The sequence below is a fragment of the Dermacentor albipictus genome, chromosome 8 (assembly GCF_038994185.2).
Source record: "Dermacentor albipictus isolate Rhodes 1998 colony chromosome 8, USDA_Dalb.pri_finalv2, whole genome shotgun sequence".
NCBI lineage: Eukaryota > Metazoa > Arthropoda > Arachnida > Ixodida > Ixodidae > Dermacentor > Dermacentor albipictus.
Window position 1 is genome coordinate 135,521,833 of NC_091828.1, and position 26,272 is coordinate 135,548,104.

Genomic DNA, 26,272 nt, shown 5'->3' on the forward strand with positions numbered 1-26,272 from the left:
GCCAGCCAATATATCGCGATATGAAAACATGTATAGAGCTGCGCTCAGGGAGCATCAAAGAGTGTCGTGATCGTCGGTTTTTTGTTGCTGGTGGTGTTGTTGTTGTTTAATTTTTTCCGACCACACCTGTGCCGCGCTCTGGAATTGAGTCTTCTATTGTGTTTTTGGTGCTCTAAGCTTTTTTATTATTATGCTAATGCATTACCAACTAGCCCACCTATCCATCCTTTTGATCGTGTAATTCACTGAGCACTAATGACAATCCTCGCAAGGACAAACTATACAAAAATGATGGAGCGCAAGTTACGAACTGCCAGTTCTCGTTTATTTTTAGGCCTTGTAGTATACGCGTCTCTATGACCTCTCTTGACCGCATTCCATACAAGCGTAACATCTCAGACATTGAACGATTGATATTTTGTGAACCCTCGTTGTTATTGTACGGTGTGCCATTCCGTGGGTTGCAATTATGGATGTCAGACTCTGGAGTTTTGCAAGACGCGTAGCGCCACCTGCCGTTGCGAAGAGGCAGTAATTGAGTAGTGCGAAGCCCGACTCCCTTGCTAAGTTGCCTATGCAGCTAGCGACTGCGAAACAACGATTCAACTAGATTTTGGTCCATATTGCGAGCGTTTTGCACATTTAACACCCAGGCAGAGAGCCATGAATTTATACGCTAGTCGGACGCGCCGCCGAACTGCCATAAAGCGCTTGCACTCTTCAGACTGATGGCGGAAACGACGGCAACCGCGATAGCTCCGCGCGCTACGAAGAAACGCCGCAATCAACGCTACTGTTGTGTTGTAAATTGCCATGAACGTGAAGGACGGAATAACAACGTTCAGTTTTACTGATTTACATCGCGTTCGTATGAAGGGGAAAGGCGAGAGCGCTGGATACGGGCCGTTCAACCTGTTGGGTAATCGGATTACTTGCATTCCCCACAACACAGCGGCTCGCATGAGAAAGTGCGACAATTTTGTTCTTCTGTTATTGTGTTGCGTAGCCCTGACGGAGGATAGCGGTAGCCAAGCGAAAACTCAAGGATCTGCAGCCGCCACTTCGTTGGTAACAGAAAAAACAACGTTGCGAACCATCCTGCTTATGTGCCATCGATATCTCCACCTTTTAACAGACGTCCGCCTCCGCTTGACTCAACAAGTGGAACGGAGAGATTTGGGAGCTCAGCTTAACCAAACATTTTGGTTCGTTTATGAATTCAAAATCCTGTTCTAGAGCATCGTTGTATCGCGAGCTCATTTCTACTTTCGGTATTTTGTATGTCCTGCGCCGATACAACAAACACGCTTCGCAATGTGCTGAGCCTGCTCGACTGCGTTTTTCAAATGTGAGCAATAAAGTTGCTGTAGGAGCACTGGATAAGTAATTGCGAAGTAACGCACGTGTGTAAAGAAAAATATTTCGCGTTTATTTACATTTATTTGTGCGCGCTTGTTACTCGAAGGGTCTGCGAAAAGTTCAAATTAAGGTACTGAGCGATGCTGTAGCTCCTGCGAGAAAGAAAGATGTAGCGCGCGTAGGCACTGTAGGAAGCTTACTTTCGTTATGATCGCACGCTGTTTGCTGCCTTGGAAAACGTTTTCTGCTTGCTACCCTGGAAAAGGCTATGAAAGGATTTACTCTGTAAATAATTGCAAGACAAAACATTACTATAAAATACATAAAAATATAGGAGATACTTAAGTCTTGTGTTCAGGACATATTCAATATGAACCAATTTGAAATGCTTAGATTTTTATGCTGATATGCCTATAGACAAACCTGATGCTCTCTGTACTTGCGAGTTGCAGCACGCCTAAATAACACTTGAGACTTTATTTTATATTGTACACGTACTTCGCCCTGCTGAGCTTCCTTTCCGAAGCGTGGATGGACGGAAGAAGCTTTCCAGGTTCTTGAATTTTAGGAAACCGTGCCTCAACATTAACGAAAGAGAAGGGTCCATTGTGGCCTATGCACCTTCGCTTGCGGACAGCTCTCCTTGCACTACTCAGTTAGCGCCAAGGCTGCGATCGGGGCGCTGGTGACGGGTTTTTCCGCAGCGCCGTCTGGGCAGCGTCTGAGGTCTATTGGCAGCGAGGGGTTACGGAGTCGCCATCTATCGGAAGCGCCTCGCTGGCGTAGTATGAGGGATCACGCGGCGCGCTCCTCATAGGTTTTGCTGTCAGCGCTCTCTGAAAACACCACGCGGGAGCTCTTGCGGACATTTCTGTAAGTACTTTCGAAACGAGAGAAGTTTTTTACTGTCTAAATAATAATCTTGGGCAAACTGAAAGCACAGAATCGTTTACAGCTAGACGCTATCTCTTTACCGAATACGTATGAACGCCACTGCGCGCGGTCGCCGCGATGGAGTCACCCGAACCGGCTTCTTGCGTGAAAGGTAGGCAAACGCTGAGAGCAAACGAAAGAGCTGAGAGCAAACTATGCGAAATATGTGCTCTTAGTGTTTGTAGAACTAAATGGAGCATAATAGAATGAAGCCTCAATGCAGCGATCGCAAAGGTTCGCAGCGACCGACTGCGCGTCTGCATGTTTGTCCGCGCACTGTTTCGCTTTCGCCGCGTGCGCGTTTTCACAGCGTGCCATGATCCTTAGGCCGCAGAATATGAGCATGTGACAGTATACAAGCAACCATTGTTGCGTGGGCGCTATCAGAGCTGTTCAAAAATTTTTTCATTGTAGAGACTTCGACGCCTACGGGGACTGTGATGTGCCATCGCGACGATTCAATCTTTTTTTTTTTTCTAAGTTCCTGGACGTTTCAATATTATTTCTCGAGTTGCGTCGCACTGTATGTTTATCGGTGCTCTTAGCGTGCGATTTCCCGCTGCTTCTTTCTTGTAATCCAGTGCATTAATTCATAACACAAACATGACCATATACCATGCTTTCTTTTTTAATGTGCTTCTTACCGCTCCCTTTCCTCTCCAGTGAACTTGCCAATATTTATAGCATCGACAAGTTCATAGACCAAACCGTCATGACATTAGTCGGACAGCGCTCTCGGGCGAGCGTCTCAATGCGCGTTTTCCGAACATCGCGGACCCGGCGCCGTAGCAGAAATCTTCCTCGCGGCTGTGCTTGCTGCATATCCGAGTTGTAGCCGATGACTGTTTGCCGGTTTTATGTTTCGCGAGCCAGGCTTTACGCAGCTTCTTGTCCTGCGGCTACGTGTGAATATAAGGCTGACCCTGGGCTCCGTTGCGTACGTCCGGCATGCGGCACCGAGCAGTAGCCTACCATGTTGCGCGCCTTCAAAGGCACCCACTACCTATTGTAGTGCTTTCAAGCGTTGGAAAGGAGACACTCGAAGCGGGAAAATCTCGCCACTAAATGAGGACCGTAGCGTACGAGAGAATTTAAACTCTCGTTTTCAGCTCGCTTCGGCGCTCCCGACGCGGCCGCTATGTCCACGTGATCCCTCATAGCACGTCACGCTGACGGTGGCGTCAGCTTTTCCAGTGGTGGAGCTCGAGGCCCATAACACTCAGCGAAGTACAAGATGACCGAATGCGATGCAGCTAGCCCAATTTTTCGATTTACGGAAAACAACCTTGAGTACTTAGAATTGATCTCACGACTCCCATAACCGTGAGTCGTGGCTTTGGTATGTTAAATGCCATAATTTATTTCTATTTCACAATTCATCCTACTCGGAGAGGCTGCCAAGCTTTTACCATCCTAGCGTTACCCTTACTGTATTCCTTTCTCATTGCTCACTGCACTGTTATTTCAAGATTTCTCGTTAGCTGTATAGAGTAGAAATGACTAGAATAGAAATTGTCACTAACAGTAACTCCACCCAAGACTTGAACAGGACAAAAAAGAAATTAAATTATGGGGTTTTACATGCCAAAACCCCGTTCTGATTATGAGGCACGCCGCAGTGGGGGACTCCAGAAATTTAGGGCCACCTGGGGTTATTTAACGTGCACCTAAATCTAAGTACACGTGTGTTCTCCCATTTCGCCCCCATCGAAATGCGGCCGCCGTGCCCGCATTTCGATGTCGTGCTTAGCAGCGCAACACCATAGCCAATAAGCAACCACGGCGGGTTTGGATAGGACAAGCTACGAGATTAGTTGGTTTGCATTATTAAGGAGCAAATTAGTGCAACAAAAGGAGAGACAGAAGAAAGTCCTCCATGAGATTCCTTGATTTTGTCATTTTGTTGTTGTTTCTATGTATGCACATCGCTAAAATCAAGGCACTCGCTTGCTCGGATTGCACCGAAAGCATTGGCCCGAGCAACAGGCCCCACTTCTGCTGCCACACTTGTTTGCAAGCGCGCTCCACCTTATCTCGAAATTGCACATCAAACTGAGCGGCACGCGGTATGTCGTCGCTACGCCAGCGACGTTCCTTCATACTTATCATCCACTTATGCGAGGGAGAGGATATTTTATGCTCGCTCGCTTTAGCTTCCTCTTCGACGGTGACGTGCAGGAGATTCTCGAGCGCTGGAGAATGCGACACAAGCGTTGCAACCACGGCTTCAGCGATTCACCTTTGGCACAGTAAAAATTCAGATGCGCACTCGTGTAAGAGCCGCATATATATAACGTCGCACCGCTAACCTTTATGAAGTTAAACGCGTTACAGTCATGCGAAGCTCCCAAAAACGTGGATAAAGCCGTAGAAGAGACTTCAGTGTAAAATAAATAAATAAAATATTAGAAAGGAACATTGTATTGGTATTCGAAGCACGGTTACAGTGTAAGGACGAATTCTAACCTCCTGGCACCGGCTTTGTAGTTCGCGCTTTGAATAATCCGTCACAATGGGCTTTTTGGAAATCTGATGACCACATATAGGAATTAAGATCAAGCTGATTCTGCTAACAGCCGAGCTCCAGGAGGCACTGCTGAGTAGAAGTTTATTGTCTGTTGTCCTCAAGAACATGACACATATATGTATAGTGGTCATTTAAACATCATATAGGAATATTACTGCATTAGCATTCTTGCGGTACTTCATGCAATTTCCAGAGGATATCTATCTATCTCTCTATATCTATCTGTTTTCCCGCTTACCTTGGCCACTGGATGGTCAGTGGTCGTATGGGTAGCGAATCTGTTTGCTGTGTTGTAGCATGATTCGAAAGCAACCATCGTACCAACTAGAATCGCTGAGTACGTGACAGTGTGTGCATACGTGCCGCTCTTTCACTGTATACGTACCGCTGTTCGAAGCAACTCTTTGACGCCGTGTTAAAGTACTGGATATGTGCCACTCGGTCCGTGCTGGTCTCTAATGAACCTATTTGATGCCAACTTGGGTTACTGGGTATGTGGCAGTAGGTGCGTGCCGCTCTTCAATTAACGTCTTGGACGTCAGCTTAGGTAACTAGCTATGTGCCACTGGGAATGTGCCGCTCAACAATGAAAGAAAGAGCCCTTAAATTTCTCTGATGCTGAGCGGAATCGACCCCACGTCACAAGGGTTCTTCAAGAACAGCAGCCTGACGCATTAGTAGACTGCACCACAAATGGATTGAGTATGTGCCGCTTTTCGATGACCGTCTTTCAGGCCAACGCTTTCGCGAGCTGCGCCAATAATACATTGGGCATGTGCTGCTCTTCAGTGAAACTCTCACCAACTTGGATCACTTAGTGTGCGGCAAACAATGAAAAGAAATTTCGCCGTTCGCAGGCGCTTCTATCTCGGAGGCCACGCGCAGACTTCTCGGCCGTGCCGCTAGATCGCGCAGCGTGTCAGAAATCAGGTGTCCGGAGGGAAGGTGGAAAATGTAATCAAGTGGGGGAAATTCAAGGAAGACTGAAGTAAGGATGTCCTCTGTTTATGGAGATAAACAAAATTTACGAAGCATATCGCCTATTTAAAGCGCAAAATTTCTCCCGGTATTAGAATTTTACTTAAATCTAGATATTATTTTAGCAAACCAACATTGCTGACCTTGTATTATTCTTTTATTCACAGCCATCTTAATTATTGCATTACAGCATGGGGTAACACATATCCAACTCATATAGCACCACTACAGCATTTGCAGAATCAAGCCATCCGGATATTGTCATTCAGCTCATTCAACTGCAGTGCTTCTGATATGCTTTTCAACCACAGAATACTTTCAGTAAAAAATATTGTTAAATATAAATTAGCCATAACGTTATTTAAGGTAATACGTAATCCTTCTCCAGTAAATATATTTTCTACGGCGACTTTGGTTAACTTGAACCGCACAAGGTTTGCAGCTAACAACAATTTCTTATTACCACTTATACATACTAATTATGGAAAACAATCTGGATACTTCGCAGCAGTATCCACTTGGAACAGCCTCCCATTAAATGTCAAGGACTCTTCTTCTTTGAGTTCCTTCAAGAAAACATTATTCACTTTCCTACTAGATAGCCAAAATAATCCACATATCTAAGCTATTCACCTCACTCCTGCTCATTTCCTTGCCGGTTTTTTTTCTTTTTTCTTTAGTTTTCTTATTCTCTCATTTATAGCCTTTATAAGTATTTTGGTTTGTTATGTTGCGAATGCCCTAAACTACTGTTTTATTTGTACGACTAGCTATTGACTTCATGTTACTTTACAGTTTGTACTTATACTTTGAATATTCTTCATCACTGTGACTACTGTATTGCTGTTTTATGCCTTGTATTTTCTTTAATGTATATATTTTCTGTCAGGAGGTCCCCTTTCAGCCACATGCTCTGGGACCTCCTTCTGTATACTTATGTAAACATGTATGTCTCCTCCTTATTAAAGAAATAAACTGAACTGAACTGTTTCCGTCGTTGCTTACGCTTTATGTTAAGGGCATAGAAGGACGACTGGAAAACAGTGAATTAGAGTTCGAGCTATTCTGCATGCGTAGTGGGCAAATGGTCTCAGAAGAATGGCAACAGAAGGTCCCCGAACTAATGTATGCGGGTGACATAGTGCTATTAGCTGACAATGCAAGAGATTTACAGAGACTTGTGAATGGGAGACTTTTCAAGCTACTTTCACCAGTAGCCTCCTCCATCGTCGATGGAAATAAACAAGTTCTTCTTCTTCCTCTTCTTCTTCCTGTACGGCTCTCAGCCGTGTGTCTCGCTTCCCCGTTTGCGGGGCGCGTTTTTTTTTTTATTGAAGTGAATTTTAGGAGAGGTTGGCGCCTTTATGGTGGCACCGGCTACTCCTTGTCACTTGGCAAACGAAACAAATTTGCGTAAAAAGGAATAATAGCGACATAAGATATAACACTCCGTAGAACACCGTATCAATAAAAAATATACAGTCCAACAGTACATGAGTCGCAAAGTTCTGTGCATTAAGTTCAGTCCACGTACACATATATAAAGTCAGGTGTTTTGAACAGCCAAAACGCACAACACATGTAATACACTGCAAGTACAGAACAGAATTATACATATTGCGTAAAAGTTGCGATCACCACATAGACCAATTATGAACCGCGAACAACATTTATGTAACTCATTTAGCGTATTCGAGTCATCGGATACCTAACATTTTCCCAAAATGTTCGTGTCCTCTAAAAACTTTTTCAGAGCAAGAAGTGCTCTTTTTTGAAGGCCGGCAGTTTGCCATGGGCCAAGTATCTTTTTAAGAGTGAATGGTCTTCTGTCTAATATAAACAAATTAGCTTGCAGTACCGTTCTTTGTCTATCGTATTTCGTGCATTCGAGAAGAAGATGATGCACATCTTCGTCTGGATGGCCACAAGAACACTGCGGACTAGAGACACGTTTTATCCTGTACAAGAAGTGTTTCGTAAATGCAGTACCAAGACGCAGCCGGTGTACCAATGTTTCAAATTTTCTGTTGTCTCTTAGATTTTCCGGCATTGATAAGTTTATACATGGGTCTATAGAATATAACTCCGAGTTTTTAGTTTGCTGGTCAAACCAGGTAGTTTTGCTCAGGCGACAAGAAAACTGTCTCAGGATCACACGGACTTCACTACGCAATAGGGGAAGATTGCTTGTTTCTGCGTTATTGTACGCTCGATTCGCAGCTGCGTCCGCTGCAGTATTACCGGGAATATTGCAGTGCCCAGGTATCCACTGAAATGCAATTACGTGGTTCATTGCGCTTGCTTTAGTAAGTTCTTTGAGCGTCTCATACAATAGCGAAGTGTTCAAAGAATTTTTCTTATTGCTCTGTAGTAATGTGAGAGCGGCTTGCGAATCGCTAAAGATAAACCATTTTTGAGTATGTTTTTCTGATGTTATAAAACGCAAAGCACACAGGATTGCAAATAGTTCTCCCATGGTGGAAGATGTCTCCCGGGATAATTTAAATGTTTGCTCTAGCGCTAAATGTGGAATGACGAATGCTGAAGTCGAGGAACTTTTATGACACGAACCATCTGTATAAACGTGGACGTACTGGGGATATAATGAGTAAATTTGAAATAGTGCCAGTTGCTGTGCGGCTACTATGAACATGTCTCTCTTTCATATAATCCCGTCTACCGATAATTCTATTTTAGGGCATGTTAACATCCAGGGAGGGTAACTAACATCCACTTTGCATAATTCAAATCTTGGTAATAATGCTTTATGTTCTCGAACAACACCATAAATTTTGCTTTTGTTTCTTTCGGTGAGCGCGAGGTTTAATGGATGCTTCTCGAGTTGGGTTAAGATGCGATAAATATGTCGGCATGTTTCAACCGTTCGTATGACTGGAAATGGGGGGTGACGGGCTTCAGCAATTACTAAAGAATTCGAGGTAGCCTGCGGAACCCCAAGACACACTCGTAGCCCCTTGCTAGTAAACGTTGGAGACGTTCGTCAGAAGTTTGCGATAAACCATGGAGAATAGGGGCCGAGTAAGCAATTTTTTGTTTTATGAGTGCGTTATGAACTTGTAGTAGCGAAGCGACTGATCTCCCCCACGTTGTGCCAGCGAGTCACCGAAGTACGTTTATTACTGCATTGGACTGCTTTTCAATAGCGCGGATGTGTGATGCCCATGTTAGCTAGCGGTCAAGAATAACTCCATGAAATTTATGCTCTTTCACATACATCAAACTTTGCCCATTAAGCGTAAGTTGAAAATTATTCAGCTGTCGTCTAGTGAAAGGAAGTACGGCTGACTTTGCGTATGAAAGACTCATGCCTCTTTCTTTTAAAAAGGTGTCGATACTATCAAGACCCTCTTGCAGCGTTGTTTGAATGTCTTGTATATGAGATCCAGAGGCCCATATGCAGATGTCATCTGCGTACAGAGAATACCGTAGTCCAGACGGGAGTTTTTGTGGCAAGGCTGCCATGACACAGTTGAATAAAAACGGACTGAGAACACTGCCCTGCGGAACGCCCTGCGTGATGGTGTGATAATTACTTTCTCCTTCAATTTTTTCCATAAATATTTTTCTATCTTTCAAGAAATTTGATACCCAGCGCAGCATTCGACCGTGTAGGCCAAGCTCTAACATACCAGCAAGGACGTGTATATGACTTACAGTGTCGAATGCTCTTTGAATGTCTGAGAAAACTGCTTCTGTCACATTTACGCAAATTCGTTCATGTTCGACGCATGTGGCAATGTCTAATACTGCATCCATTGTACCCCGATTTTGTCGAAATCCGGTCATGTGGTCGGAAAACACATTTGTGTGCTCACACCACCATTGCGGTCGACTGTCTATCATCTTCTCCATTAGTTTGGAAAAACAGCTCGTGAGACTGACGGGTCGGTAGGAGTCAAGACAAAGTGGGGTCTTTCCTGGTTTTAGCACTGGAATTACCCGAGCTAATTTCCATGAATCTGGAAGGGTCTCTCGTATCCAGATATCATTAAATATCTCCAAAAGAGTCATTCTTCCTACTGGACCTAGGTTCTTTAGCATCGCATACGTAACACCATTTGGGCCTGCGGTTTTCTTTGTACGGCATGACGAAAGAGCACTTTTCAATTCATTTAAACTAAACTCACAGTCAAGTTGAGGATGTTGTGACATTAAGCACACACGAACCTTCTGTTCTGCTAGTGTTGTCGAACTTGCGAATTGTTGGCAAGAATTCGGAATTCCTGGTCTGGATATAAGTTGACAGAATTCGTCAGCAACAAATGTTTCCGGAGTGCTTCGAGCTACGGCAAGGGCTCGGAAGGGATGGCTCTGGGTAACTGGACGACTAAAAGATCGGACAATGGACCATATTCTGGGAACTAGAGTAAACGGAGACAATGACGCGCCGTATTCTCGCCACCTTCTCGTACCTAATTTTTGTAAGCGTCGGCGCGAATTTGACTGAACTTTCTGTGCCATCTTGTAGTCATCTAGCTTTCCACTGCGGCGGTAAGCCCGTTCTGCGCGTCTTCGAATTGCCCTTAGGCATTCATATATATTCCCCGTCGACTGCAGCGTATTCATTCGGAACAATGGCTTTCTTTGTGCAGATCTTGTAAGACTCACACAATATATTTGCAAAACTTTGAAAGATCGGGTTTTCACCCAATGAGTTACTTAAGTGGTGCCGAAAACTTTGCCAATTAGTATATTTTGAGTAGCGTCGGGTCCCCTCACTCCGTATGAGGCGATGTTTTACCAGGATCGCAAAATGATCACTACCGTGCGTTTCTATGTCTGTTGACCATTCAACGCCATCAAGAAGGTCTTGTGAGCAGAGCGTGACATCTATACAGCTTGAGTAACGAAACCCCCACAAGAACGTTGGAGAGCTGTCATTTAACACGACCAGATTACTTTTTCTGCGGCAGTCTCTATAATGCTTCCACGGGAATCATTATATTCACTGCCCCAGATGACGTTATGTGCGTTGAAGTCCCCACAAACCAGCACATGTCAGTTTGCTATACCAAACACATTCACCAAGCTGTCTACTGATATTTTGCTAGAACATTGTAGATTAGGGCTGATCACTGTGACACTTGTATTTCTAAAGGACATCTTGCATGCTACGAACTCCGGTATATTTAAATCGTTCGACTATATTAAATAGGACGGCAGGTCTTTTCTCACGCATAACATCGCTCTGGCACTTCCAGCAATGCGCAATGATTTATATATAACATAGTTCGAAAGACGAAAGTCATCTCGTACGCCTGCCTCCTGTATACATAAAACAGGAAAGTTATGTTGAGCTAGTAGTTTGCTGAAATCAGCTGACTTATTTCGAAGGCTATTAGCATTCCACTGAAATATGGAAACATTGTTATAGCAATTATTCATTGTAAGCCTGCAGTGAAGCTGTTGGTGGTTGTGGAAGCACCAACGATTCAATAGAAAGCAGTGCTTTTACCTCTGGAAGGTTGTTTGCTTCTGGAATGGCACTGAGAATTGCACGCAGAGCTGTGAATAGCATGGGCAGGATCATCTGTGCCACGGGTAAAGACGCGTAATCACCAAACGACGCTGAAGCTCCATGTGTGCTCGAAGCAGGTCGCTGAAGAGCTGACTGAGATGGTCGCTGGGATGACTGGTGTGGTTGAGGAGAATGTTGAGGTAGTCGCTCAGATGTTAGGTGAGGTTGCTGTGTCACTGGCAGAGGGCGTTGTTTAGAAGGACGGCGAAGTTCACTCGAAGTCTGGGCAAGATGAGTAGTGTTCTCTGGAGGTGGATCGTGTCGCTCACTGTCAGAGCGTTGTCGACCTAGGTGCTTTAGAGCTGCAGAATAGTTCATGTTGACCACTTGTTCTTTTTCTTTGTTGGCAGTTGGAGGCGCGCATCTTACAGCACCAAGGTTGAATGGGGGCGCATTACGAGGAGGTAGCCTTCCGTATTTCAACTCATGTCTGCGCAACCTTGAGGCAGCTCTGCTCTGAGGGCACCTGGAGAAGGAAGCTGTATGGTTTCCGCCACAGTTGGCACACTTTGGCTGACACACAGACTTGCACTCAGAATGGTCGTGGTCTTCTGAGCATATCTTGCAGCGACGTGGGCTGCGGCAGTTCTTCGATAAATGTCCAAATCTCTGGCAGTTGTAGCATCTCGGAGCAGGGCCGTGATATTCTTCTACGGGATGACTGGTGAAACCTAAATGCACTCGTTGCGGCATTGGTTTGTCTTCTCTGAAATGGAGAATGACAGTTCTCAGAGGGTGTGATTCTACTGCTCCGTCTTCTTGGCGATTGTAGCGTGCCTGACGACGGGCAGATGTCACGCCAAAATCCTTCAGGAAGTCAACCAGTTGTTCTTCTGTATACTGAACTGGCACACGGCGTATCTTGCCAACATTCTTGGTATAAGATGCCGGAATGAATGGTTTGACTCCCGAACCAGCCACTTCGCTCATCGACAGTAGATGTCTTGCAGATGAGACTGAAGTAACGTTGACAGAAAAACTTCCATCTCTATTCACGCGGAATGACTGTGCCTTTTCCTTTGCCGTGGAGACAATTTCCGACGCAGCGCGGTTTGGATTCACTTGCCAGAAGTTGCGTCCTTCCTGTGAGGGCCGAAAAACAACTGGAATTCCCTCAGGCCGCTTCTTTTTATATGTTACCAAGGAGAACGGCGTTTCATTGCAGTCTATGTCTTCATCTTCACTTAGCTCTTAGGTAATGTCTTGTCGTCGTCAACCCGTGGTTTCTTGGCTTCACTTTCGCTTGTCTCAGCCATATTCTCTGAAGGTGCTCTGGAAGGTAGGGCATCGTTGAAAACTAGCGTCGCCGGCTTGATGACATTAAGCGCGTGTTGTGGCACTTCGGAGTGCGGCGCCGATTCTGCGGCACCCATGCGCCTAGGAACGCACTGTCGGACATATGGCTCATGCCGGCGTTCTTTGCTGCCCACCGCCGTGGCAGGCGTAGATGCGCTGCAGAGCGCAGCAAAACCACGCGATACTGTGTGCGATCTGCACTGCAGCACACAGGTATCCCACGGGATGTCCGTTCTCTCTGGACAACAGCGAAGTCTCAACACAGCACTGATTCTTGAAGAAAACAGAAAACAATACCTCACCGAAGAAGCAGCGGCCGCTCGGAGGGACTCTGGCAGTGCTTGCGCCTGGCTTTCCTTTTCCTGCCTCCACTCTTGCCCTATTCCTCCCCTTACCTGGCGCAGTGCCATTGCGGTGACTCGAAAGACAGTTATAACGTTTCGTCCACTTACTTCTGCTCCCCACCCCAACCTCGTGCGGCCACATTGAGGCCTGTCTGTGAGTGAATGAATGCGTGACCTCTACTCAGTACCCCTTTTCTCCACCCATTTCCTCATCCCACCTCAGAAGAAACATTCAATAATAATTGCTAATGTCCCCCCCTTCCCCACCTCTCCGCGGCGGTGACCCACTATAATGGCAAATCCTATAGCGCTATTCAAAAAAGACAGGGACGTGACAGAAGCACAGGATAGCGCTGTCCTGTGTCTCTGTCACGTCCCTGTCTTTTTTTAATTGCGCTAAAGGCTTTGCCATTATGAGTAAACCGTACCAACTAGCCCAAAAATCAGCCTTGTTGACCCACTATAATATGGCGCGTTGGCGGAGCGCCGGCTCGATAGCGGCGGATCGCGGTGTGTGCCGCCCAATCCGAAACGCAGAACCGCCTCCGCTTGGCACAGCGTGTTCTGTATGCGGTTGCCTGTTGTTGAAATAAGACAGCAGCTGCTCTCAAAGATCGTATTACCGAGAAGCGTAATCGTCGGCCATTTTTTTCCTGTAACAATTATTTGACCGATTATACTGAAACAATTACAACAATAGACATTTGGAAGAATACTTCTTATCAGACTAAATTTACTCTTTCTCTATGATGTCCCTCTAAATACTGCTCTGCGAAAGCGGGAATATCAGAAATCTTCTTTTGCGGTTGCCGCGTACTTTATTTAGTCGGGACAATTTGTTTTGGCCATGAGCTCGCCGACTGTTAGCAATAAAAGGTCATTTACGATACGCCATAAAATCGAGTGGCCATTTACCTATATGCAGAACGTCGCAGAACCGCACTGTGCGAGCGCTAGCCCAGCTGACAAAATTAGACCGAGCTGCGACGTCGTCGGCGCTGGATCAAAACATCTGCTCAGTAGAAGAACGCTCGCTGTAGCTCGCGCGCCGTTGATCGGCTTTGTGCGCCGCAGCACCTGTCGCTGAACGCGTCGTGTGCGTATGTATTCACGGTCACGCCGCACGAGCGAGCGTACAGTGTTGCACGAAGAGCATCCGATGACTCGTCCGCGTTTGCGGCGACCTGGAAACAGTGCCGACGATTTGGAACCCAAGTCCGCGCGCAGCGCTGCAAGGAAGACGCATGCGTTCGCGCATAGCCGCAAGGGGAATGGAGGAAAACAATTGCCCCAAAGGATTTCGCCGCCGGAGACACAAGACGTGCAGCTGCAGCAATAACTATGGACATGGATTGTAAGCGGATAGGGCGGAAGAAATGCGGTGCGTTTTTGCGACGTTCGCCCAGTTCCATTTTTTTTTTCATTTAGATGTGGAATTTGATGACACGATCGAGAAGCACGGCTACTAGGCGCATGTATGTAAGAAGGGATATTGGCACGTGTCGAGTTCGTTAAAGACCACATGGTGTGTAGTCTCTTTGCTCTGTGGGAAAACGACGGGCGGCCAAGTGCAAAAACGCCCGTGTACCGTTCATCGCATGCACGTACTGTAAATAGAAATAACTCTCAGGTGGGAGTATAATGCTTTTCCTCTATAGCGACCCCGCATTTGTGAGCTTATTATACTCTGTGTGATCGGAGTATAATTATTACTCCGTGCGGGCGGAAATTTTCCGTGGAACCTTGAACCTTTCTTTTTTTCTGTCTTTTTGAATATTCGAGAAGTTCATTAATTCAGACTAATTGCCTAATTAGGTCAAATGAAAAATAGTAATTTGTGTATCTCCAAGCAATGGCAAACAACATTCCCTTCCTTCTGTCCAGCTTCATGGCATTCGCATATGTTTAAAATCTGGCGAAAGTTAGCGGGGACACTCTGTATATAGCCACGATACGCTGTGCTTCGAAACGGCCTGACGAGCAGCTGTGCTGTTTTCAGAATCAAGACTCACATGCTCGCACATATGCACATATGATCTGCCTATCTGAAATTAACAGAAGAACTAAGATTGATGAAATCAAGAGTTCGACGAAAACTCGTCTGGTCGGGATTGCTCATAGTCAAGGGTAAAGCGCACGCCGGCCGAACCTAACGTCTTGGTTTCTTTTCTTTTAATGTTTAATGCTTTTGGAACAAGGCCCTCATACGGGGGCCTTGTTCAGACAAACACATAAGACAAATACGTAACTTCGTTGTTTGTTTCGTCTTTTTTATTGTTTTAATATTTATATTTTCGTCATTCTTATTCTTATAATATCTTTCACTTATATATATATATATATATATATATATATATATATATATATATATATATATATATATATATATATATATATATATATATATATATATTCCCGAGCCCCCTCCAGAATTTTCCGAGGGCGATGCCGGAGCATAATCACCCCACCCCCCTCCTTCAAGTGTCATTACCAGAGTGTTCTGTTACTAACATCATTCAGTTGGTTTCTTTTGAGTTGCCTCTACATTTTCACTTAAAATATTATTGCGGCGGAACGCTTACTGTATCATTGTTGACGCGGACGTGCACGGCTGTAAATTAATGTTTTCGCTTCATTTCTGCTCATTCTGACAATAGGAGGACAATCGCAATAAAGCACCAGCGGCGGCTAGGTCATCCGTGTTTTCTCACTTCAACATTTTTTTTTATTTCCACTGTGAAAAACCATGCAGAGACACAGTATATGTAATTATACACGGGGTGTCCCAACTATCATGTCGCAAGATGTGAAAATATGCAAATGTCACGTAGCTACACAGAACCAAGGTAATGTTGTTTGCCGTCGCTTGTAGATACTCATATCTCTTTTGCATGCTGCATAATTACATAATTAGTCTTAATTAATTAAGAAGAAGAATTATTGAATGAAGTTACGAGTTCAAATCCCCTGTTATGTTCCCTTTTTTCTTTCCTTTTAATGTATTTTCCTTTAATTTATCCCTGGACGGGAACCCTCCTAAAAAAATTATATATATCCTCAATTATGTATGGCCACACATGTGCAGGTCATAAATACCACGTTCTCTAGCCGAGTGCCATCCGTGCGGTATAACCGAGCTCAGATTGGTCCACCTTGACTGATCAAATAGGGCACCACTGTAGGTTAAATGAGGCGTACAACTCCTGCGGAACCCGCCGTGGTTGCTCAGTGGCTATGGTGTTAGACTGCTCAGCACGAGGTCGCGGGATCGGATCCCGGCCACGGCGGCCGCATTTCGATGGGGGCGAAAAGCGAAAACACCCGTGTACTTAGAATTAGGTGCACGTTAAAGAACCCCAGGTGGTCGAAATTTCCGGAGTCCTCCACTACGGCGTGCCTCATAATCAGAAAGTGGATTTGTCACGTAAAACCCCATAATTTAATTTTTTTATTTAACTCCTGCGGGGACGATAGAGTATCTGCCTCCCGTGCAAGAGGACCGTGGTTCAAATCCCGGTGCGGCGCAATTCTCCACTGGAAAATACAGAAAAACCGTGTGTTGAGAAAATTGCACAAACAGGCCTGGAGTGCGGCCTGATCCCGGTGACCAGAACCGGTAACGCACTCTCTCACCAGAGCAGGATTGGCCACCCTGGTGCAGTACTTGGCCACAACCTCCTATATGAATACATAAATCAAACCCCGGCCCTCAGTCCCCAGCAGCCGCGAAGCAACTGACCACGGCGGCGGTCAGATCTGTGACGCAGCAGAGGGTGCTAAGAATACCTGGCTCCGGACAGGCCGCCATTGGAATCTGAACCTGGCAACGTTTAACGTTAGGACGTTATCTAGTGAGGCGAGTCTAGCAGTGTTATTGGGGGAATTAGAGGGTAGTAAATGGGATATAATAGGGCTCAGTGAGGTTAGGAGGACAAAAGAAGCATATACAGTGCTAAAAAGCGGGCACGTGCTGTGCTACCGGGGCTTAGCGGAGAGACGAGAACTAGGAGTCGGATTCCTGATTAATAAGGAAATAGCTGGTAACATACAGGAATTCTATAGCATTAACGAGAGGGTGGCAGGTATTGTTGTGAAATTTAATAAGAGGTACAAATTGAAGGTGGTACAAGTCTATGCCCCTACATGCAGTCATGATGACCAGGAAGTCGAAAGCTTTTATGAAGACATGGAATCGGCGATGGGTAAAGTCAAAACAAAATACACTATACTGATGCGCGACTTCAATGCCAGGGTGGGCAAGAAGCAGGCTGGAGACAAGTCAGTGGGGGAATATGGCATAGGCTCTAGGAATAGTAGAAGACAGTTATTAGTAGAGTTTGCAGAACAGAATAATATGCGGATAATGAATACCTTTTGCCGCAAGCGGGTTAGCCGAAAGTGGACGTGGAGGAGCCCGAATGGTGAGACTAGAAATGAAATCGACTTCATACTCTGCGCGAACCCTGGCATCATACAAGATGTAGACGTGCTCAGCAAGGTACGCTGCAGTGACCATAGGATGGTAAGAACTCGAATTAGCCTAGACTTGAGGAGGGAACGGAAGAACCTGGTACACAAGAAGCCAATCAATGAGTTAGCGGTAAGAGGGAAACTAGAGGAATTCCGGATCAAGCTACAGAACAGCTATTCGGCTTTAACTCAGGAAGAGGGGTGTTGAAGCAATGAACGACAATCTCATGGGCATCATTAAGGAGTGCGCAATAGAAGTCAGTGGTAACGCCGTTAGACAGGAAACCAGTAAGCTATCGCAGGAGACGAAAGATCTGATCAAGAAACGCAAATGTATGAAAGCCTCTAACCCTACAGCTAGAATAGAACTGGCAGAACTTTCTAAGTTAATCAACAAGCGTAAGACAGCGGACATCAGGAACTATAATATGGATAGAATTGAACAGGCTCTCAGGAAAGGAGGAAGCCTAAAAACAGTGAAGAAGAAACTAGGAATAAGCAAGAGTCAGATGTGTGCGTTAAGAGACAAAGCCGGCAATATCGTTACTAATATGGATGAGATAGTTCAAGTGGCTGAGGAGCTCTATAGCGATTTGTACAGTACCAGTGGCACCCACGACGATAGTGGAAGAGAGAATAACCTAGAGGAATTCGAGGTCCCACAGGTAACGCCAGAAGAAGTAAAGAAAGCCTTAGGAGCTATGCAAAGGGGGAAGGCAGCTGGGGAGGGTCAGGTAACAGCAGATTTGTTGAAGGATGGTGGGCAGATTGTTCTAGGAAACTGGCCACCCTGTATACGCAATGCCTCATAACCTCGAGCGTACCGGAATCCTAATCCATAAGAAAGGGGACGCCAAAGACTTGAAAAATAATAGACCGATCAGCTTACTGTCCGTTGCCTACAAAGTATTCACTGAGGTAATCGCAAATAGAATCAGGAACACATTAGACTTCTGTCAACCAAAGGACCAGGCAGGATTCCGTAAAGGCTACTCAACAATAGACCGTATTCACACTATCAATCAAGTGATACAGAAATGTGCAGAATATAACCAACCGTTATATATAGCTTTCATTGATTACGAGAAAGCGTTTGATTCAGTCGACACCTCAGCAGTCATGGAGGCATTACGGAATCAGGATGTAGATGAGCCATATGTAAAAATACTGGAAGATATCTATAGCGGCTCCACTGCCACCGTAGTCCTCCACAAACAAAGCAACAAAATTCCAATAGAGAAAGGCGTCAGACAGGGAGATACGATCTCTCCAGTGCTATTCACAGCATGTTTACAGGAGGTATTCAGAGACCTGGAGTGGGAAGAATTGGGGATAAAAGTTGATGGAGAATACCTTAGAAACTTGCGATTCGCTGATGATATTGCCTTGCTTATAGTAACTCAGGAGACCAATTGCAATGCATGCTCACTGACCTGGAGGGGCAAAGCAGAAGGGTGGGTCTGAAAATTAATCTGCAGAAAACTAAAGTAATGTTTAACAGTCTCGGAAGAGAACAGCAGTTTACGATAGGTAGCGAGGCACTGGAAGTGGTAAGGGAATACATATACTTAGGGCAGGTGGTGACCACGGATCCGGATCATGAGACTGAAATAACCAGAAGAATAAGAATGGGCTGGGGTGCGTTTGGCAGTGTAGGGGTTGAAGACGGACTTCGGGATGAAAACAAACTTGGGATGGTTTATTTTACATTATATACAGAGAGGTGAGAGTCAAGTAACAGTCGTACAGTCATTACGGGCCGGCAGCAACTCGGACGCTGCGGCCCGCGGCAAGAAGTTCGAAAGAGGTCAATCGGGGAATTCTCCAGAATGCTCCTTCGAGGACTGGAAGTCGCGTCATGTTCGGCCAATGGGAGAGTCCGCTCAGATGACGCCATTTTTGGCCAATGGTTGGCGCCCGTGCCGCGGTGCCACACCAGGCGGCTCCCTGCGGTCTTGCCTTCTGACTTGCAATGCTCCGTCAGCCTAGAGGGTAGGGGGTGACGGCGGGCGAAGGCGGACACGCTCAATTACAGCCGTCATGTTGTCACGGCGCATTACAGCCGTCTTGGTCCGAGACCCCCTTTTCTTCGCAACAGTGTCGGGCTATCCCTTCGCTTTCTGGAAAAGTCAAGCGTTGAATTGTTCCCCGGCGGCACACGACCTGGGGGCCGCCAACTTGTTTGCACGTGTCTTGCCTCAGGAATGTGGCATCCCTGCTTCTGCATTCCTCAATTAGCTGTGCTGCGATTCGATGTGGTCTGGGGAACTCGAAGTAGGCGCAGGAAACAGCCCCACATCTAACAGCAGGCATTCTCAAATCATGAACAGCAGGTTGCCACTATCCCTCAAAAGGAAAGTGTATAACAGCTGTGTGTTACCAGTACTCACATATGGGGCAGAAACCTGGAGGCTTACGAAAAGGGTTCTGCTGAAATTGAGGACGACGCAACGAGCTATGGAAAGAAGAATAATGTGTGTAACGTTAAGGGATAAGAAAAGAGCAGATTGGGTGAGGCAACAAACTCGGGTAAATGACATCTTAGTTGAAATCAAGAAAAATAAATGGGCATGTGCCGGACATGTAATGAGGAGGGAAGATAACCGATGGTCATTAAGGGTTACGGACTGGATTCCAAGGGAAGGGAAGCGTAGCAGGGGGAGGCAGAAAGTTAGGTGGGTGGATGACATTAAGACGTTTGCAGGGACAACATGACCACAATTAGTACATGACCGGGGTAGTTGGAGAAGTATGGGAGAGGCCTTTGCCCTGCAGTGGGCGTAACTAGGCTGATGATGATGAATTGATGAACTTGACGAATGTTTTAATTAGATGCAAGTGTCAATGAGAAAATTATAGAGCAACATGAATAACTCCCGATACAGCTTTATGTTGCTCAATACGTGCTTCATAAAAGTGATTTCCCAAGCGTGAATGAAGCCCGCGAATATACGCAAAGATCCTCGAGCGGCGACGGAAATTTTTCATGTATTCGCGGGCTTCTTTCAAGCTCGGAAAAACACTTATGTTGCACGCGTTGAGCAACAGAAAACTGTATCGGGAGTTTTTCATGTTGCTCTACAGTTTTCTCCTTGACACTTTCATTTGATTATGATATTGGAAAAGTTTATTTTTATTTTATTTGTACATATTGCATCCCTGTTGAGCTGTTGCAGAAGTGGGTGTGAAAAGCAGAACAATGACAAAGCATAGAGGCAAGATGAACAATACAGACCAAATGAAAACATGAATTACCTATTCAATAGTCGCTAAAGATAAGTTTAAAGGAAGAGAACGTGTAGGACCATGCAAGGAATTCCAATATTCAATTACACAGGTAAGAAACTGTATTTAAAAAGTGTCCGTACGGGCAAAATATGGCGCGAGGTTTAGGTGATGGTGACTTCTAGTATTGTATGGTTTAGCATGGAGTTAGACAATTAATTACCTGAAGAAATCCGGCATGTGGAGTTAATACAATACAGAAACTTTTGAGATTCCGTGTGTCGGCGATTTCAGTGCGGTTGCCAGCCAACAAATCGAGGATTCCAAACACAGCATAGATGAAATTATTTGTAGTTCTTGATTTCCTCTATGCTGTCCTTGGTGTCATTGCTAGCGTCTTAAGGTTTGACTAATAATCATCGGGCCCCCCTGTCTCCTTTCTTCTCGTTCGTTATGTATATACCGTATACGTGACAAAGCAATTTTTAAGTACTTGTTAAATAGCAACTGATCCATTTTAAGCTCGGAAAACGAGTAGTAAATGTGCAGTGTACATGTAAACCAGCGCTAAAGCAATTCAGAGCTGCTCTTTCAATTTTTTCCTTTTCAATTAAGCTAAAAAGCCGACGACGCACAGCGTTGTAGAAGGCGCGGGGTTATTTTCCTCTAGCGATCCGGCATGTGCTGTAGCATTCCAATCACGAGAGCTCTACTAAACCATTCATCAAATTACAAAAGTATTTATAACGATAATAACGTGTTCTAGAAGCGCGGTTTTTGAGCGGGTCTATTTTAGTCGCGGAGGCAACGGCTGTCGCGTTTCGCTGATCTGGGCGAGGCCTATACTCTTTTCTAAAGTTGTATCCGACTATAGTGCTCCTCGATGGCTGGCCGGTTTCAGCTCAGCAATAAATGTGTGTAATAAATTTTAATAAGCTACGAGCTACATTTCGGTTCTTTGACTACCACGGAAATGCTTATCCTGTTCAGTATTATGACGAAAAATTAAATTCTATCGGAGTTCACTGAAATATCCAGCGCGTAACGATCACGCCGTTAAAACATGGAAATAAACTGTAACGCACTCATGAATTTATACCATAAGTAGGCCGTAATAACAAACATTGTACTTTAAGCTCGTGCTCCGGCGCGAACAAAGAAGTTATGTGCACCATCGAGGGCGTAACTCCAACTAACTTCTCTATCAATGTTTAGCTCGTTCTTGAAACCAGTACATTAAATAAAAATGATCTGTTCTAGCGCTGGCATGTAAAATAGGCACCGTATTATTAATTTCAAAACTTGAGTACACTCAAATTGATCTTCAAAAAAAAAAAAAACGAATCAGCTCATGGCTGTCTGTCCTCGCTAACGCCTTTGGCACAGACAACTTCGTGGCTGTGAAGGGAAAGCTACGGAGGCGACGCGCGCACAAGTGAGAGAACTTCTGAAAAGAATTCCGCGTTTCAGTACACGTTAATTTAGGCTGGGGAAGAGAAAACATAACCATCTAATTAGCAACTGATAAGACAGAACACGCCACTGAGTGTAAAAGTTCAATTGCTTATTCTGCGGCTTTTCTCTTCCGCTTTTGTGCAAACGCGAAACCGTCGCAAGCGGAACCTGCGTCGATTCAGCGTCTGTTCCGAGCAACCAAACGCACTGTCAACGCTGCCGGACTACAGCTTTCCCTTCAGAAGGTTGTCCGCGAGTCCGTCCCGTCCGTCCCTCGAAACCACTCGAAACTATCGCTAGCTGATATCAGTGTCGCTCTTTGTGCGATTGCGATAACATTGAACACATGGAGGAAGGAAAAAATTGAGTAGCCATGATGACACTTTTTGTGAAGCTTATTCACAAAGAGTGACTCAGTTTTCCTTGCTCCATGAGCGCACGCATAGCGCACGCAACTATAACAAAGCCGCCAATGTGGCCCGAAAACATGGCCGCTAAAGCGAAATAAAAATAAAGCGTAAAAAGAGGAAAACCTACACGTCACTTCCTACACATTTTTCACGCAAATGGGTAGCCAACCCCTCCTCTACAAAGGCGTTGAGGTAGCACATGCACCACGACATGCACCGACCAGGGAAATCATTCGCGATTTGGCGGCGAACATGTCGCCAGTTGGCAACGTTTCACAACAGCTGTTTCGAAAGCGGGCCGAAGTAGGAAGTACACCGTTTCTGTGCTAGCATGTGTTTTTCGAAGCAGTAAAGCGCTTTTCCTTTCTTTATGATTTTTTAGTCTGCCTATTCATGACATTCACTGCGGTTTCTGAGGCCTCGTGACGGTACTGCAACCGCTCGTCTCCGCATGTTTTCACTTTCGAAACCCATGAGCCACGCAGCGCGCACGCAGCTAGTGAAGGACTACGTAGCTTCACACTGCCATGCTCATTGTGCCGTCGAGAGGCGGTGATGGTCCAAGTTCCTCGCTTTTGCTTGAGCGTACGTATATACTTACACCACATTTTCTTTTCTTTCTTTCAAAGGTCTGACCTTGTTAAGATTGTGCCCATCGCGTTGCTAGCAGAGTGACGTGAATGGTGGATACTCGTCGCCCACAAAGGGAGAGCTACTGCTTGGTTTGTGGAAAAGTACGAATGCGCGATCTTGTTGAACGGACCCTGAAAACAATGCACCTACGGGCAATACGCCCCCGAGCTCTTTGTCTACTAGTACAAGAACGCAGTGATTTTTAACGCGATAGCGTTAAGGGCCGCGTGTCGCTAAAAGGCTGATGTCGGCGTGGGACGGCGCTTGGCGTAAAATCATTCCTAACCACAACCACATTGATTCTCCGCTTGGCGCAGAGGTGCTTTACTGAGCTAACTGAATTCCTCAAAGCAAGATACGCCAGAGAAAACGTAAGCTACCACCTAAACACAACGTACAGACATCACAGCGTTGGAGTTTAATATGAATGTACCAGAAAACATAATTACGTTACGCGGGAACTGCAACGCAAACCCCTTTTCCGAGCGGCGCGGCCGGCTCAGTTCCTTGCAACAACACCATCGCGCACGCCTCCGCGCATACGCAATTAAGAAACCTGCGGTTGTCGGGAAGCGGGACAAGTAGTCAGGGACATTTTAAATCTATCGCGTTTCACTCTCAAGGGCAAAGCTTAAGCATATTCCAAAGTTTTCACCAACGTTGTTTAATTTTGCTGTGGAGTTTTTGTTAGAGGTGACCCCATGTCACAGGATTTACTAGTTCAGCTGTTCTTGTTCAAATATTTAGGCTAGGTTAATCTGTTTCTGTAAATCTACGCACACTGTTTGCTGGATTGGAGAATAGTAATTGGAACACTTGGGAACCCCGGAATATCTGGTCATGCATTGCTGACCAATATTGCTATATGAACATAGAAAGCTATCACTTTACCGTGTGTGTGTTTGTGTGTGTGTGTGTGTGTGTGTGCGTGTGTGTGTGTAATAATATTATGAAAGACAACACGAATAATTCCCCATCATCTTCATGAGTTGGTAGCACATTGCAGTGCTTCAATGCTTTCTTATTGAACATAACGATCATTGGTGGTACAGAAGGGTACACTGGTTAAGGGGGCACTTGAGTGCAAAGTATGCCCAGATTTTCCTATCTTGAAAGACCACAACTGGCTAGATTTGCAGATAACATGTGGTTGGTAGCTCCCATCTCGTTGCTTCTGCAGCCACTTACAGGTGGGGCTCAAGCACAATGCAAGCTGCACATCTTACTGCTTTCTTTAACCGTGGACAACACTCTACCTGTCTGTTGTGCCTGGTCAAACTGTTAGAAATCTTTCTTATTCAACACCTTTTTTCTGTAACAAAAAAATATAAAAATAAAAGACAGCTGTTGTCTCTGTCAAGGTGATGTTTTGTTGAAGGCATTGCTAGCCCTCCTCCATCTTGTCTTCACTTGCAGAAACTGTAAATTATCTGAATTTAGACGTTATCTCTAGATGGAATTAAAGAATACAGTTTAGTTGCACACTGGCATTGAAATGCATACTAGTGAATTTTTTTTCACTCTCTCTCTTTTCTCATTTGTGCTGATTGTTGGGAAGCAGCTATCCTGACATCTGTAGCTTCACGAGCATGAGCCAACTGATAGTGGCACAAGTGGAGAGGGTAGCTGATAAGTGTCTGCTAGCTCACAAAGGCCTTCCTGCTCGTCACTCCTGAGTTACCTTCGGTGGCAGCTCGTAGGGGAGGAGCGACACTTCGTGGAACGGATGAAACATGTTGAACAGTCAGTATGTCAGGGTTTGTTTGACCGAGAAAGTGTCAGGTACAGTGACACCCTTTACTTTTTGTTGTTTGTTTTTTACATTGATGTGTCCCAGACAACTTAATTGCCGTGACAACATGTGCATTGTTACTGAACTTTATCTTTCTGAGAATAGAGATAAGCAAGTGCGTGCAGTGTGATTGTCTACTTGACAAAGTCTCACTGTTTGGATTTTCTTTTGATGTCATGATAGTGAACTAAATTAAGCTTACTGCAGAGCAGAGTGCTGTCAGCAGCGATGTCTATTCTACAGTTGTGTGTTTTCAAATTTCATCATTCCATCTAATTCTGCAGCCAACTGCAGTTCCGATTCCTGCCCTCAGCCTCTGTTGTTACCCTAAGGAGCCACCAGTTACATCTGGGCTGCGCATTGTGTATTTTATTTAAGTCCATCTCTTGATCTCGACTTCAGCTTGATTGCCACTTTGTGCTAACTGCATGCTTGTGCTATCCACTATTATGTTACACCTGCAGCTTTCTCTTGCACAACAGATTCTGGTTTTCACCGTTCTTTTTAGCCTGTTCAAGCTTTCGAAATAATGAAAGGAAATGCAATCCCTCTTCTCAAAACATGGAGCAAACAATTAGACTCCTTCCATTGAAGATGATAGCCAGTTTATCTACACGATCTTTCTTCTCTGCTATTACAAGAACCATCAACCTGACCCTCCTATTTCTATGCTGTACACAGTATGCTTGTGTGTGTGTGTGTGTGTGTGTGTGTGTGTGTGTGTGCGTGTGTGTGTGTGTGTGTGTGTGTGTGTGTGTGTGTGTGTGTGTGTGTGTGTGTGTGTGTGTGTGTGTGTGTGTATTAGCATCCAGTTGTACCATGGTATTCGTGTTCTCCTGGCAGCTCTCAAGTATGCGCTTAAATCTTTTTGCGAAAGCTATTAATGCATGCCAGGGCATTGAATGTGCATTCCTTGCTTTAAGATGCATACATGCATTAGAGTTGCCCCTAGAACATATCACATCCAGTCTGCCAACTGGTCATGTATCACATAACGTGTGTCTGCATCCTGTTGTAGCTGATTCACAGAACTCAGCCTCAAATTGTTCTTCGTTGCTTTCTTAAAGTACAGGCAAGCTGCAAGTAGTAATTGATGGCAGTGGCTAATATTGAAAGCAAGTGTCATCTGCCTAAACTCTATAAAGATTTCTTTGTCGGCAGACTTGTTATGTAGCAGAAACTGCTCGCTTGAACTAACTTTTGAACAGAACTTATTTCTTACAGTTTTCTCGGATGTGCTGTAGTTAAGAATAATTAGAACTTTAACCTCACATTTCATTGTGTAGGCTACTGCGTTGTCTGCTTTGACAT

General features: G+C 45.1%; 1 protein-coding gene across 7 annotated transcripts in view; it reads left to right on the forward strand.

Moving 5' to 3' along the window:
* Nucleotides 1-26,272, forward strand: part of LOC139049193 (sodium-independent sulfate anion transporter-like) — a 492,963-nt gene that overhangs the window by 248,151 nt on the left and 218,540 nt on the right. The window contains exon 1 of one of the 7 annotated variants that reach the window (XM_070524554.1): nucleotides 14,242-14,357. The exons of 4 other annotated variants lie outside the window; for them this stretch is intronic. In XM_070524554.1, the coding sequence (XP_070380655.1) occupies nucleotides 14,318-14,357 (40 nt within the window). In that variant the 5' untranslated portion in view covers nucleotides 14,242-14,317. Of the gene's footprint in view, nucleotides 1-14,241; nucleotides 14,358-22,757; nucleotides 23,122-24,845; nucleotides 24,952-26,272 lie in introns of those variants that run through there. 2 more of the 7 variants (XM_070524551.1, XM_070524552.1) reach the window with 2 other exon arrangements.